The 13,499-nt window shown below is 45.5% G+C and overlaps 1 protein-coding gene across 1 annotated transcript in view; it reads left to right on the top strand.

Annotated features, from left to right (window-relative positions):
* Window positions 1-13,035, top strand: part of ABCB10 (ATP binding cassette subfamily B member 10) — a 31,409-nt gene extending 18,374 nt beyond the window's left edge. Inside the window, exons 7-13 of the mRNA XM_019754783.3 lie at window positions 2,283-2,378; window positions 3,404-3,613; window positions 5,276-5,355; window positions 6,507-6,687; window positions 8,992-9,035; window positions 10,726-10,760; window positions 11,207-13,035. Of these exons, the coding sequence (XP_019610342.2) occupies window positions 2,283-2,378; window positions 3,404-3,613; window positions 5,276-5,355; window positions 6,507-6,687; window positions 8,992-9,035; window positions 10,726-10,760; window positions 11,207-11,465 (905 nt within the window). The 3' untranslated portion in view covers window positions 11,466-13,035. The remainder of the gene's footprint in view (window positions 1-2,282; window positions 2,379-3,403; window positions 3,614-5,275; window positions 5,356-6,506; window positions 6,688-8,991; window positions 9,036-10,725; window positions 10,761-11,206) is intronic.
* Window positions 13,036-13,499: the final 464 nt, after the last annotated feature.

The following is a 13,499-nucleotide window of genomic DNA, read 5'->3' as shown; positions in this document are numbered from 1 at the left end:
TTATTTAAGTTTTCTCCTAGAAGTTTTGCATTTTACATTTAGGTCTGTAGTTCATTTTGAGTTCATTTTTGTGAAGAGTGTAACGTCTGTGTCTCGATCCATCTTTTGCATGGAGACGTCCAGTTCTCCGGCACCATCTGTTGGAAAGACTGTCCTTTCTCCGCTGAATTGCCTTTACTCCTTTGTCAAAGATCAGAGGACTTTATTGGGCCTATTTCTGCCCAATGCAGTTTTCATTAAGCCTGAAAGTTTTAAGCCACTGTATCTTGCACAAATATACACAAACCCATGCACAAATGTACCTTAGAGAGAATGTGTGCGTTGCATTCCTCCAGCATCCTTACTGAGGGGCACTATTACAAGTCTATGTCCAACAGTTGAGAAAGACCATGTACTTGGAGTTTTAAGTCATTCATGAAGTCATTAATTATGTAATTCTGATTAATTAATTAGTTCAAAGGTGACGTTTTAGTAAAGTACAGTTGACATACAGTATTATATTAATTTAAGGTGTACAACACAGTGACTGCGTTTATGTACTTTACAAGGTGGTCACACTGTGTCTGGTGACCATCTGTCATCATACAGAGTTATTGCCATGCCAGTGACTATATACCCTGTGCTATATGTTATATCCTCATGACTTAGTTATTTTACACCTGGAAGTTTGCATCTCTTATTGCCCTTCCCCCTTTCACCCATGCCAACCGCCCTCCCATCTGGCAACCATCAAAATGTTCTCTGTCTCTATGAGTCTGTTTCTGTTGTTTGTTTGTTGTAGATTCCACATGTAAGTGAAGTGATACAGTATTTGTCCTTCTCTATATGACTTATTTCACTTAGCATAGTACCTTCTAAGTCCATCCTCGTTGTCACAAATGGTAAGATTTTACTCTTTCTCATTGCAGAGTAACATTTCATTGTATATATGCACCACTTCTCCTTTACCCATTCATCCATCAGTGGGCACTTAGGCTGCTTCCATATCTTGGCTATTGTAAATAACGCTGCAATCAACATAGGGGTGTATATATCTTTTCAAATTAGTATTGTCGTTTTCTTCAGATAAGTACCCAGAAGTGGACTTGCTGGGTCATAAGGTAGTTCTGTTTTAAATTTTTTGAGGAACCTCCAAATTGTTTTCCATAGCGGCTGCACCAGTTTATACCCCCACCAACAGCACAAGGGTTCCCCTTCCTCTACATCCTCGCCAACACTTGTTTGTTGACTTTTTGATGATGGCCATTCTGACAGGAGTGAGGTGACATCTCACTGTAGTTTGGATTTGCATTTCTCTAATAATTAGTGATGCTGAGCATCTTTTTGTATGTCTATTGGCCATCTGTGTGTCTTCCTTGGAGAAATGTCTATTCAGGTCAGAAAGCCCAGAAATAAATTCACGCCTATATGGTTAATTAGTCTGTGACAAAAGGGGCAAGACTATACAGTGGAGTAAAGATAGTCTCTTCAGTAAATGATGTTGGGGAAACTGGATGCAAAAAAACCCCGAATCTGGACCACTCTGTTACTCCACATACAAAAATAAACTCAAAATGTGTTAAAGACTTAAATGTAATACCTGAAAATAAAACTTCTAGAAGAAAACAGGTAGTAAACTCTCTTGACATTGGTCTTGGTGAAATTTTTTTGGCTACGTCTCCCGGGCAAGGGCAACAAAGGGAAAAATAAACAAATGGGACTACATTAAATTAATAAGTTTCTGCACAGCAAAGGAAACCATCGACAAAATGAAAAGGCAGCCTACTGAATGGGATAAAAGTGACTTTAAGAAGAGATTGTTGGAATATTAATTTTCCCAAATGTCAGTTTTTAGTTTAGTAAAAGTTGAAGTTTTGAGTGCCTGAAAGGGAGGTTTGATTTTTGAGGGTATGAATTTAAAATGAATATTGGGATATTTTATATTCCTTTTAAGTAGGGGATAAGCACTGTATTTTATTTACATTGCTATGTTTGTGAGTAGGTAGACTTTCTCTGTAACACTGTGATTTTCATCAGTGGTTGATTAGTATGGCTACATATATTTGTAAATTCTCTGATGAAACATTAACTCCTTATTAGAAAGAAGTCAGTCCGGAGGTGGAGAAGCTAAAGGAGAGCAAGAGGCAGGGATTCTGAACATGGGCTCCCAGGCAGCTGCCTCAAATCCTTTTGTGAAAGTAACAGGTTTTCTATCAAAGCAAGTTGTCGCTGTTCCCAGACGGAGGGCAGCAGCAGATGGGCATTTCCTGGTTCCAGTGATGGATATTCCTTCTCGTCCTCAGGTCTGAGCTCTTTCTACTCGGAGCTGATGAAAGGACTGGGTGCTGGGGGACGCCTCTGGGAGCTCCTTGAGAGAAAGCCTGAACTTCCTTTTAATGGTGAGTCTGAAATGCATTTGTTCTTCTTCACTGGGATTAAACAAACATGGCATTGGACAGTTAGGCCAGCTCCCTGTCCTACCTGTGAGGGATGAGCATGACAAGGACGTCCCTGCCACATGGCAAGAAACAGTCCCCGGAGGGGCGAGCAGTAAGAGGAAGGACAGTCACCAGAGGGCCCAGGAGGGCCCTGCAAGCCTAGGGGCTGACCACGTGGCGTGCCGCCCACTGGGTTGACCTGCAGCAGGATGGTGGTGAGTGTGGCCCAGGCACACCAGAGGGGAGGGCCCAGCCAACCCACCAGGTGTGTCTTCGTAGTGCTTTTGGTGATGTCTGAGTGCAGGGTAGGAGGAAAGGAAGAGGCATCGCACATATAAAAGCCTCTGGCTTTGGGGATGGGGGGTGCATGCTGCTGCTACTCGTCCAGCGCCGTGTCCTCCGTCACCTGCGTCCCTGGAAGCAGTACTCGGGGCAGCTGTGTGGCCCGGGCTTGGAAGAGGCTGTGGGCAGTAACCACTCACCGCCCCCAGGTCAGGACGTGAATACCAGTGCTCTCCAGCATCACAGGCTGCGGGTGAGCCCGGGGTGAGAGACTGGCAGCTTCCCCGGGTCAGTGGCAGGGCAAGGCATCAGGACTCCTGACCCCCTCTGGCTCCATGGTGATTGTGCAATGGCCCCGTTGGTCCTCACTCTTGAAACACGGATTTCGAGTAGGTGAGGTAAACCCTAGACTGAGGGGGCTGCAGAGGCAGTGGCAGCAGCGGGGCGGGGGCTAACTACAGACTCGTTAGCTTGGGCACGTTGGTGGCCCTGAGCCTTGGTGTGCTGTCAATAAAGCTGGCACAGTCGTGTCTCCATCTCAAACAAGACCTCCTATGTGTAGGGCCTGGGCAGTGGGTGGCAAGTGGAGGCCTCTTCCTGACTGCCCAGAACGAGCTCCCAGCCCTGGACCAGCCAGACCCGTGGGAACTGACTTTGGCCGTGTTTGGTCCTTGTGTTAAGCAGTCCATCTCCACCTGTTTCAGAGGGGCTCATCTTAAACGAGAATAGCTTCCGGGGCACTTTGCAGTTCCAGAATGTGCATTTCGCCTACCCAGCTCGCCCAGAGGTACCCATATTCCGGGACTTCAGCCTGTCCATCCCATCAGGGTCGGTCACGGCGCTGGTCGGCCCCAGTGGCTCTGGCAAGTCCACAGTGGTGTCCCTCCTGCTGAGGCTGTATGACCCCGTTTCTGGTGAGTAGTCCCCACGTTGTAGGACAGGACTGTCCTGAGCCCTTGTGCTGTGCCCTGGCGAGGATGCGATCATGCAAAGCCTGCAGTGCGGGACTTCTGGACACCAGAGCATTTGTTCCCAGGAGAGAAATCCCTTCAACAAAGTGCTCACTTTTTGGGGCCACTCACACAGATGGCTGGCTGGCGTTTGGCATATTTCAGTCCCGAACTCTTCAAATCCCGAGTGGGCTCCTGAATTGTATCTCCTCTTCCCCCTTGCCAGGGCCCCTTGATGCCCCAGTGAGACACGGGTGGGCAAGGCCGCTCAGCAGCTGCAAGCACGCTGGGGCCGCGGCCCTGGGGAGCGCCTGGGAAGCTGCTGGTTCGAGAGCAGACAGTGCTGGGCAGTCGCTGCCTCCTTCTCGTGGCCGCCACACTGATGCTCTGGAAGAAGCAGGGCTTTTCTGAACGGATTTTTCTCGTGGTTTTTATTTTATTTTTAACCAGACCATAGCATCTTTAAAGCAAAGAACACAACATTATTTTACTTTATATCCTTTTTTATTGAGATATAATTGGCGTATAACCTTATATTCTTTTCAGGTGTGCAATATTGTGATTCGATAATTGTATATATTGCAAAATGATCACAATGTGGGAGGTGGTCATGTGCCAGATAATTTTTTGAGCTGCTGATCCTGGCCCACAGAATCATAGCTGTTAAAATGGGTGTCGGTACACTGTTTGTCTTGATTTACTCTCTACTTGCTATCAAATTCTGAGTTTAGAAAAATCCTGGTTAGGTGGTGCCAATCAAGTCCAAATATTGTCTCTAGTTTCTTCATCACGGTGAATAAATCAAAGAGAAAATGAACTAAGCTTCAGTTGCTGCCCTGTGTAGTCCGTAGAGCACTTGTACTTTTTAAGCATTTAGGGACCCCAGGTTTTTCCAGCTCCTGAAAGCCTGTAGCTGGCTGGCATAACTACATCCCGCTCACTGAGAAGGAATGGTATTCCTATGTCACTCATCGTTGTCATCATCACCAAGCATTACTGGGTGCCCGCAATGTGTAGAATTAATTCCGTTAGCTAAGGCCAGAGTCACATCTGGGTGTTTAAATCTCTGCCACAGTCTCCACCAGATTCTTAGCTTCAGGTAACACTCTCCTCCAACACAGTCTGTGCAGGAAGGAGCATTTCAAGGAGTAAGAAGGAGCTCCAGAATCACTGGAGGGTTAAGCTTCCCGACGCTTCCCAGAACTCCACTGCAGAAACGGCCTTTCAGGCAGCTGCTGACGCTGACACGTCAGGAAGCTGCAGAATTAGGCAGCCACTGTCCTGGGTGCCAGCTGCAAAAGTGTGTCACCCCTGCCAGCGTTTGTGCAAGTGGACACCTCACAGCTTGCTACTTTCCCATGTGACCCTTCTGAACCAGCAGTGTGCACCTTCTCCCAGGGCCCTGGGTGGGCAAGTCAGCTCAACACTGCAGGGGGACAGTGGATGGGGACCACCCACAGAGGCCCCTGTAGCTCTGAAATTCCATGAAATGTGTTGGGTTTAGATTCTGTTTAGAGGTTTTGAGTATGCTTCTAATCTTTAAAAAACTGAGTCTGGAATTTTCTATGTTTACATTAGTCACTAGCCCTGTGATGCTCAGTGACCCTCTCCTTTCCTCTCTACAAGGAACTATCAGTCTCGATGGCCAGGATATCCGCCAGCTAAATCCAGTCTGGCTGAGATCCAAGATTGGGACAGTGAGCCAGGTAGGAGGAGAAGGGTCTATTTTTATTGCATTTTCTTTCAAAATTGCTTTTATCGTTTGTTTTTTGCTCGGTGTTGAAGCTCTCAGAAGAGAAGGAGTGAGAGGGGTCCAGGTGTATTACCCTAGTCTCCTGTGGCAGGTAGTTCAGGGTTCTTCAGTACCTTAACCACTGTAACCAGTGCGACCATGGACTTTTTACCAAAAGCTGGGACTGACACCGCTTTGTAATGCAGAGAACAGAATGTGCCCTTTTAGTTTCTCCTCACTCTTCCCCAATTCCCATTTTTATTACCAGCCACAGTCTACTGTTTTGCATAAAGGGTTTTAGAGATGAGCTAAGGCTGTGGGAAGAGCCAGGATGCCCTGGCAAAGAGGTAGCAGGTTGTAAGGTGAGCATAAGGTGAAACGGTCACTTTGATGAGGCTTTTTTCCTAAGGCCACGTGGTGTGGGGAAATTTTGACACAGCTGTTTATATTTTTGTTACTGGGCTGCGTGCACAGCAGACAAACCCGGGCCTCTACTTGTACTGAGTTTCACCTCAGCCCTTGTCCTCACCCTGTGCAGTCTGCGGGGGGCAGACAGGCAGTGTGGTGGTGGGGGGGGGTTGCTCAGCAGTGTGAGGATATCAGCATGCGTGTTATTATGGGATGGAGAGAAGAAGCGGGAAGTTTAGGACATTCCACAGAGTTCTGTCAAAATGTCATGTTCGCAGCTGGTTTGTGTGCACTTAGGAAAGTAGTAGATAGAGATGGAGCTCCCCCTTGTCCTTGGTAGAAGGCAGGCAGCTGGAAAATTCGGATGGGTTGTGGTCTCCCAGTGCCTCACGATTCCCAAGGAAGGGGAACGTGCATATACGAAGTGCCTACTATGTACCAGGCCCATGCGGGCACGTGCTGTGTGCGCTAATCTCCTGCAGTGTAGTAGGAACTACAGGCGATAAACACACTCCCATTTATGGTAAGACGTGAATTTTTAAATCTGCTGGGTGAATTCATGGAGAATGAGGAAGTAGAACCAAGGAAACTGCATTCTTTGGGAGCAACTTGGTACTTTCTTAGATCTGAGCACTGTACTGAGCTCCACTGTTTACTGCACATGTTGGAAGTCTGTTTTGAAATTTGCGATAAGTATGTTTTATTTCCAATGTACAGGAACCAGTTTTGTTTTCCTGCTCCATCGCGGAGAACATTGCTTATGGTGCAGACGACCCCTCCTCAGTGACTGCCGCGCAGATAGAGCAGGTGGCCGACGTGGCTAACGCAGCCACCTTCATCCGCAGTTTCCCACAGGGGTTCAACACCGTGGTCGGAGAGAAGGGCGTCCTCCTCTCAGGTACCTGGTCGCGCTGCCCGGGGCTGGCTCTGCCAGGGGCCCAGGGCCTCATGCTGCAGCATCGTTTTTCATTGGGCCACAGTGCTGAGAGGCCATGAAGTTAGACTTTCTTTCACTGGCTGAAGCCTCATTTGCGTGTGGACAGCTCCTCGGGGCCCTCGCTTCCTGCCGGGTTCCTGAGTGGCCCACTGAGAGCTGCACCATTGTGTGCACGTTGGACCGGGGCCGGCCACTTGTTCTACGAAGGGCCAGAGAGTGCATAAACATTTTAGGTTTTCTGGGCACATGTGGGCTCGGACACATAGCATTCTTCTTTGTGGGTATTTTGAACATCCCACGTAAAATTTAAAAGCTGTTCTTACTACAAGGGCCGTGCACAGACAGGTCCTGTCCCAGATGAATGAGGACACACTGCAACAGGTCTCACTGTTCCTGAGATGACGGGCATACCCAGCGTGTCATATCACACTCGGCGCCAGGCTTTCAGGGGAAAGAGAAAACTGACTTTCCATTGCTCGAGAGTGCGGAAGTGGGACCAATGAGCAGAACTTACAGGGAAATACATTTTTATCTGGTTAAAAACAGATTTTCTTCCATGACAGGGAAACGTGTTCCCTTCCCTGTTAGTGGCAGTGTCTGAGCAGAGGGTGGCAGTTCAGGCTGCCAGGTAGGGCTAGAGCAGTTGTCCTTTCCAGCACTAAACTGTGCACTTGAAGTTTGACCACAGGAAATTTAACATGAAATGTTTTAAGTTTATTGTGCATGATTTCTTAAAACTATAGGCAGTAGATGAAAACATGCTTTAGTTAGATTTGGACAGTACCGGGAGGAGTGTTGCACGTCGCTATGTCACATGAATTGCTCCTGCTGTCGGCAACGTGGCAGAGAACCAGCTCAGGCTGCTGAGGGTGGGACAGCCTCGAGGCGTGGTGGGGGGCTGCCAGCCCCTGTCCCCTGAGCACGTCCCCTTCTCCCTGGGAGCAGGGTCTGCCTCCCTGCCCCCTACCAGGAGCCTCACGCCATACTTCAGAGTGAAATAAGCAAAGATTTCAACCCATACTCACTTGCTGGGAGACAGTGAGCAGGGACGTCTGGCAGTAGAGTCCCTGTGCATTGATGGGCACCGAGATGGGCGCTGAGGGGCCGGTCCCACTGGCTGCTGTGCTGACTAGCCAGCCTCGCAGTCGGGGAGGTTCGGGAAGGGAGGCTCAGCTGCTGCCCTCGTGCACGGGGCCGGGTTAGGGTCGGCTTCCAGTGGCACCACACACTCCACTTGCAATGACACGCGTCCTCTAGGTGAAAGAAGGTAACGTCCAGCCATTAGTGTGGTAGGTACTTTCAGCCAGTGAAATCAACCCAGAAGGGATGTTTTCATCACCAAAAACGAAGCTGAGTTTTCTGTAATGAAGTCTGGGGACATGAGTCCTGAGGACTGCACTCCGAGAGGTCACCAGTTGTAATTTAGCAGTTGTGTCCCAGGGCTGCAAGGAGGCTGATGTGAGGCAGTCCCAGATTTCCTGCAGGCCTCCTGCTGTCCTGTCTGCATTCCCCACTCCTACCCCCCGCTTTGTTCCCTTGCTTTTAGTAGAATTTGAGTTTTAAAATGGGGGCCTCTGAGTGCGTCCTCTGTTACCTCCAGTTCCACCTGTGCGCACAGGCAGCTGTTCGTGCCAGTTCTTCCCTAGCGAGAAGAGACGAGAACAGTGCTGCATGGGAGGCATTAGGAGTAGCGCTCTGATGGGGCGGCAGTGTCCCCACCCCGCGTCAGCAATGCCCTGTGCCACACACACTTCACATGCTGCTCAGAACCTCTGCGTTCCTTGAGTTTCTGGTCTCCGTGCTGCACTGGAGATGGTACGAGGGAGATAGTAGGTGTGCCGGTTTGAAGCATAGCCCATCACTGTGGACATTCAGACCTCACTTCTCTCCCTTACCAGGTGCGACCCACTGGACAGGTTATTTCATGCCTCAGTTTTGCATCTATAAAGAGGGAATAATTATAGGACCTACTTCATAGAATTTTTAAGATTAAATGAGATAATGACGTGTAATGCATTTAGAAAATGCCTGGTACATAAGACCTCCGCAATAAATATTAGCTGCGATAAATGTCATTATTCATTTTGAAGTTAATGAGGAGACATCTATTTAAAACTAGGTTTCTGTTCTGCCATCTGTCATAGCTGTGACTAACTGGAAAAAGTTACCTCCAGATTGCCATGTGACTCATCACAAAGCCTGGTTACCAGGAATTTTGGTTAAGGCATTCAGTTCTTAACGAAACATTGTCATTGTCATTGTCAGGTGGGCAGAAACAGCGGATCGCAATTGCCCGTGCTCTGCTTAAGGTAAGCCTGAAGCCACATGGCTGGGGGCTGTTACTGGTTTTCATTAGAGACCTTGTCATTTGTAATTGACTATTTTTCTTCTTTCTTTTTCTTTTTTGGAGGGGGTGGGTGATAAATGGTTGACAGTTGGTGAAAGACGAGTTAGGGGTCCAGCTGAGAGCGTTTCATCCAAGCATTTCTAAGGGCAGCCAGATGTCTCAGTTGGTTAGAGCACAGTGCTCTTAACACCAAGGTTGCCGGTTTGATCCCCGCATGGGCCACTGTGAGCTGCGCCCTCCACAACTAGATTGAAACAACTACTTGACTTGGAGCTGATGGGTCCTGGAAAAACACACTTAAAATAAACAAGAGTTTTAAAAAACACCAAAAACCACAAGCATTTCCTAGGCAGTAGGTGGCCAGTGCTGTGCTAGGCCAGTCAGAGGGAGAAAAGTTTAACACATGGACCTCCCATCAAGAAGCATGCAGTCTAACTGGTGAGCCGTGATTCTGTCAAAATAGCAAAACAAAAAAGCATGCTTCTGTGCAGTCCAGTAAGCTGCTATGCCAAGCAGTGCGGACTTGAAATGCTCCCGCGAGACTCCTGAGGAGAGGGGAAGTTGAGGGCCAGCTGCTCGGGCTGACAGTGATCGACATGCTTTTCGGATATGAGAGCCTTCCCCTTTGGGATGTAACTACTTTTCTTAGATTTATAGGTGATTTTTTTTTTTAAAGCAGCTTTATTGAAGCGTAACTTACATACCATACAATTCACCAGTTTTAAATGTACTTTTCAGGGACTTTTAGTAAATTTACAGTTATTCAACCATCACACTAATTTAATTTTAGAACCCACCCAAAATTTCTGTCACACGAGAATGATCCCTTGTTCCCACTTAGAGCTGTTCCCTATTCCCCCATCCCAGGGCCATTGCTAATCTGCTTTTGGTCTGTCTACATTCACCTTTCTGGGCATTTCAGAGAAATGGAACCAGACAAGATATGGCCCTTTGCATGTGGCCTCTTCAACTAGCATGTTGTTTTTGAGGTTCCCCTGTGTTGTAGCCTGTGTCTTGGTTTTGTGATACTCCGAATAAATTAGAGTCAAGCAGGTGCTTGACTCTAGGCTCTGTGTTACTCACTTTACACTCCCACCTCATACTGTTAGTTGATTGGTCAGCAGGATAAAACTGCATATGAACAATATCCAGTCCAGTGATTACTGTGATGATGGCTTAAAATCATCTCTAACTCTTCCATTTATGTGCGTGGTTTTCTTGTAGCAGCTTTATTGTGATATAATTCACATACTATACAATTCACCCATTAAAAGTGTACATATAATTCAATGGGTTTTGATGTATTCAGTGGTGTGTATCTATCACCATAATCAATTTTGGAACATTTCGTCACCCCAGAAAGAGACTATACCGTCGCTGTCACACACATACAGCCCTCCCTTATTTTCCCGTGGACCCCAGCCCCAGGTAACCACTAGTCTACTTTCTGTCTCTGTAGATGTGCTTGCTCTGGACATTTCCTATAAATGGAGTCATGTAATATGTAGCATTTAGTGCCTGACTTCTTCACTTAGCAGGATGTTTTCAAGGTTCATCCATGTTGTAGCATGTATCAGCACTTCATTTATTTTTATTACTGAGAGTTTGTGTTTTTCTAATAAATTTTTTTAAAAATGTGTTTCCTTCCTCAGAATCCCAAAATTCTTCTCCTAGATGAAGCAACCAGGTGAGGCTATCTTAATACTATGTGTAATTGTATTAAACCAAATTCTTCCTTTACGGAAAACTTATTACTCTGTACTTCACCATGATACAGCTGACAATGCCTTTCTCCTTACACTTTAAAGTGACTGAATCTGAATTAATAATGGCAGCTGGGAGCACTGGACAGGCAGAGGCATGAGTTAAGGTTCTGGTTCCAATTCAGACACGTTTGTGCTGAGCCCCAGTCCCTCTAATAAGCTGCATGCAGAATGCTCTCCACTTAAATGACAGTGGTTCTGTGCAGCCAGGCGTCCCAAGCTCTTTTTTATATTACCGTTAGAACACAAAACATAGACGGGAGACCCAAGAGGGCGCAGTTACAACAGGCCGCTGTCGGTAACGGGGCACATGGGTGTACGCAGGCTGGGCACTGACGTCTTTGCTTTCTTGTGCGGCTGCGGGTCTCAGTGCGCTGGATGCCGAGAATGAGCACCTCGTGCAGGAAGCGCTGGACCGGCTCGCAGAGGGCAGGACTGTGCTGGTCATCGCCCATCGCCTGTCCACCGTGAAGAACGCCGATCTGGTAGCTGTTGTCGACCAGGGCAGAATTATCGAATGTGGGGAACACAAAGAACTGCTTTCAAAACCAGATGGGGTGTACAGAAAACTGATGAGCAAGCAGTCTGGTTTCAGCATGAAGGAGCCACTATTGGTAAGCCGAACATGAGAGGCTCGAAAGCAAAGCCGCACTGCAGGCACAAAGAGAACTTCGAGATGGTGTGGAATCGGTAAGGCATCCTTCAAGTTACTTGAAATATGAGTTTTTCCCAAAGTGTATAAAATATTGTCTTGAGATGTACCTGTTCTCAAGACATTTTTATTCAGAGTTTTAAGAATTGTAGCTTTCTAAATGTCTATAGCACTGAAGTTATTTTTAGGTTTTGTACTTTTATCTTGGAACATTTTAATTAATATAGCATGGCACCTTTTTTTTTTTTTTAACCTGCTGTTACAGATTGAAACTATTGTCAAATGACAACTTTTAAAAGGGAATTATAAATAAAAAGCCTAATTATTTTAGGCCAGATTGCCAATCCTGATAATGTCATGAAGCAATCGTGACTACTATACATACAGAAATATTAATAGTTAATGTCTCACATGGTGAGAAGGGGACATTTGTATTCTCCCATCTCCTGTGTCTTCAAAGATGTGACAGTTTAGGAGTGTGTGTCCTTCTGGGATGAGACTGCTTGGGTGTGTGTGGTTTTCAACATTTTTGGCACATGAGAGGCTGATGAGTTTTAAAAACGGAAGAAGCCCCTCCTTGTACTAGGACAACTTCTATTTTCATTATTCACACATTTCTTTCTATAAGTACTATGGGAAGCAAGGCTTGAACTGTCATGCATTATCGAGAAAGATGTAAAAATGATTTTTACATTATATCTGAAGGCATGTATTTTGAAAATTATATTTGTAAAAATTATAAACTCCAATCCAGGTTTTATGGCTTTTTATCAGTTATTTAAATACTTTTGAAATTTCTTTCACTGAGGCTAAAATCCAACTAATATAATTAATTTTCAACCTTAAACATTTGAAGAAAGTTTAGAAGTTCTTGCTGTTCTGTAGCATATCAAGAAAACTTAAGAACTTGTCAGTCTTCTGTAAAGAGGATAATAACACTTGTTCTTTTATTTATGATGATAGTTTTATTCACCTAAATGTCTGAAAATTCCTAAAGCAATGCTGACAACCATTGGATTTGGCATATTTCATATCAGTGCTGTTAATTTCCTGTTGCCTCACGAAAAAGTGCTTTTTCTGCATTGGTGATGCCAGACCTAAGAAGTGGCTATGTGGACATAATTAAAATGGAGGTTTTCTCCTAAACTAAGTACTCATTAATCCCTGTGATACTGGAAGAAGAGACCACCAGTTCACAATAAACAGGGAGTGTTCTATTTAAGTCTACATCAGGGAATTTATTAATGAATAAAATGGATTCAATGCATAAATGAACGAAATGTTCCTTGATTTAGTAAACAGTACATCTGTGACAATCATTTTAGCAAACTTTACTTGTATTCTTTAAACACTCTGCTCTTATGCTATGGTTCTCAGAAAGCAAACAAAACACAATTACTAGGTTGGATCATAGGGAAATCTCTGTGTGCCATAGAAATAGTTACAAAATTGAATTTGATTATTATATTTTATTGTCTAATACAAGATGTTCAATTGTGTCTTTAGGTAACATTTATATCATGGATTAAAATTTTTAGTGAACTTTATCTGTGTCTGTCACTTCTTATAAAACTTTCTACTACATTCAGTGTCTTACTAGAATTTGACTATGGAGGTTCTGGAATGAAAAAACTAACATTACAAATAGAGAAAAGTAAGTAGTAATGACAAGTTCCATTCCTTTCCTCCTGATTGTTAATGTCCCCATTTCTCTGCTGTTTATAAACATTCTGTTTAATTGCTTAATAACTACCTCCTTACCCTCTGGGGACAAGGAGCTGCTGTAGAGTTGACGACAGTGGGCATAGTGTCTGCCTTGGAGGGGCTGCCAGTTTAGACAGAGGTAGGGAGGTCCGAGAAAATAATTACAGCAAAGCAGCTACCGTGTTTCCCTGAAAATAAGACCTAGCCGGACAATCAGCTCTAATGCGTCTTTTGGAGCAAAAATTAATATAAGACCCGGAATTATATCATATCATATCATATCATACCATACCATAGATCCGGTCTT

The sequence above is a fragment of the Rhinolophus sinicus genome, chromosome 6 (assembly GCF_057876585.1).
Source record: "Rhinolophus sinicus isolate RSI-liver-muscle chromosome 6, RSI-T2T, whole genome shotgun sequence".
NCBI classification, from domain to species: domain Eukaryota; kingdom Metazoa; phylum Chordata; class Mammalia; order Chiroptera; family Rhinolophidae; genus Rhinolophus; species Rhinolophus sinicus.
The sequence above is the reverse complement of the archived record's forward strand: the minus strand, read 5'-3'. Positions and strand labels throughout refer to the sequence as shown.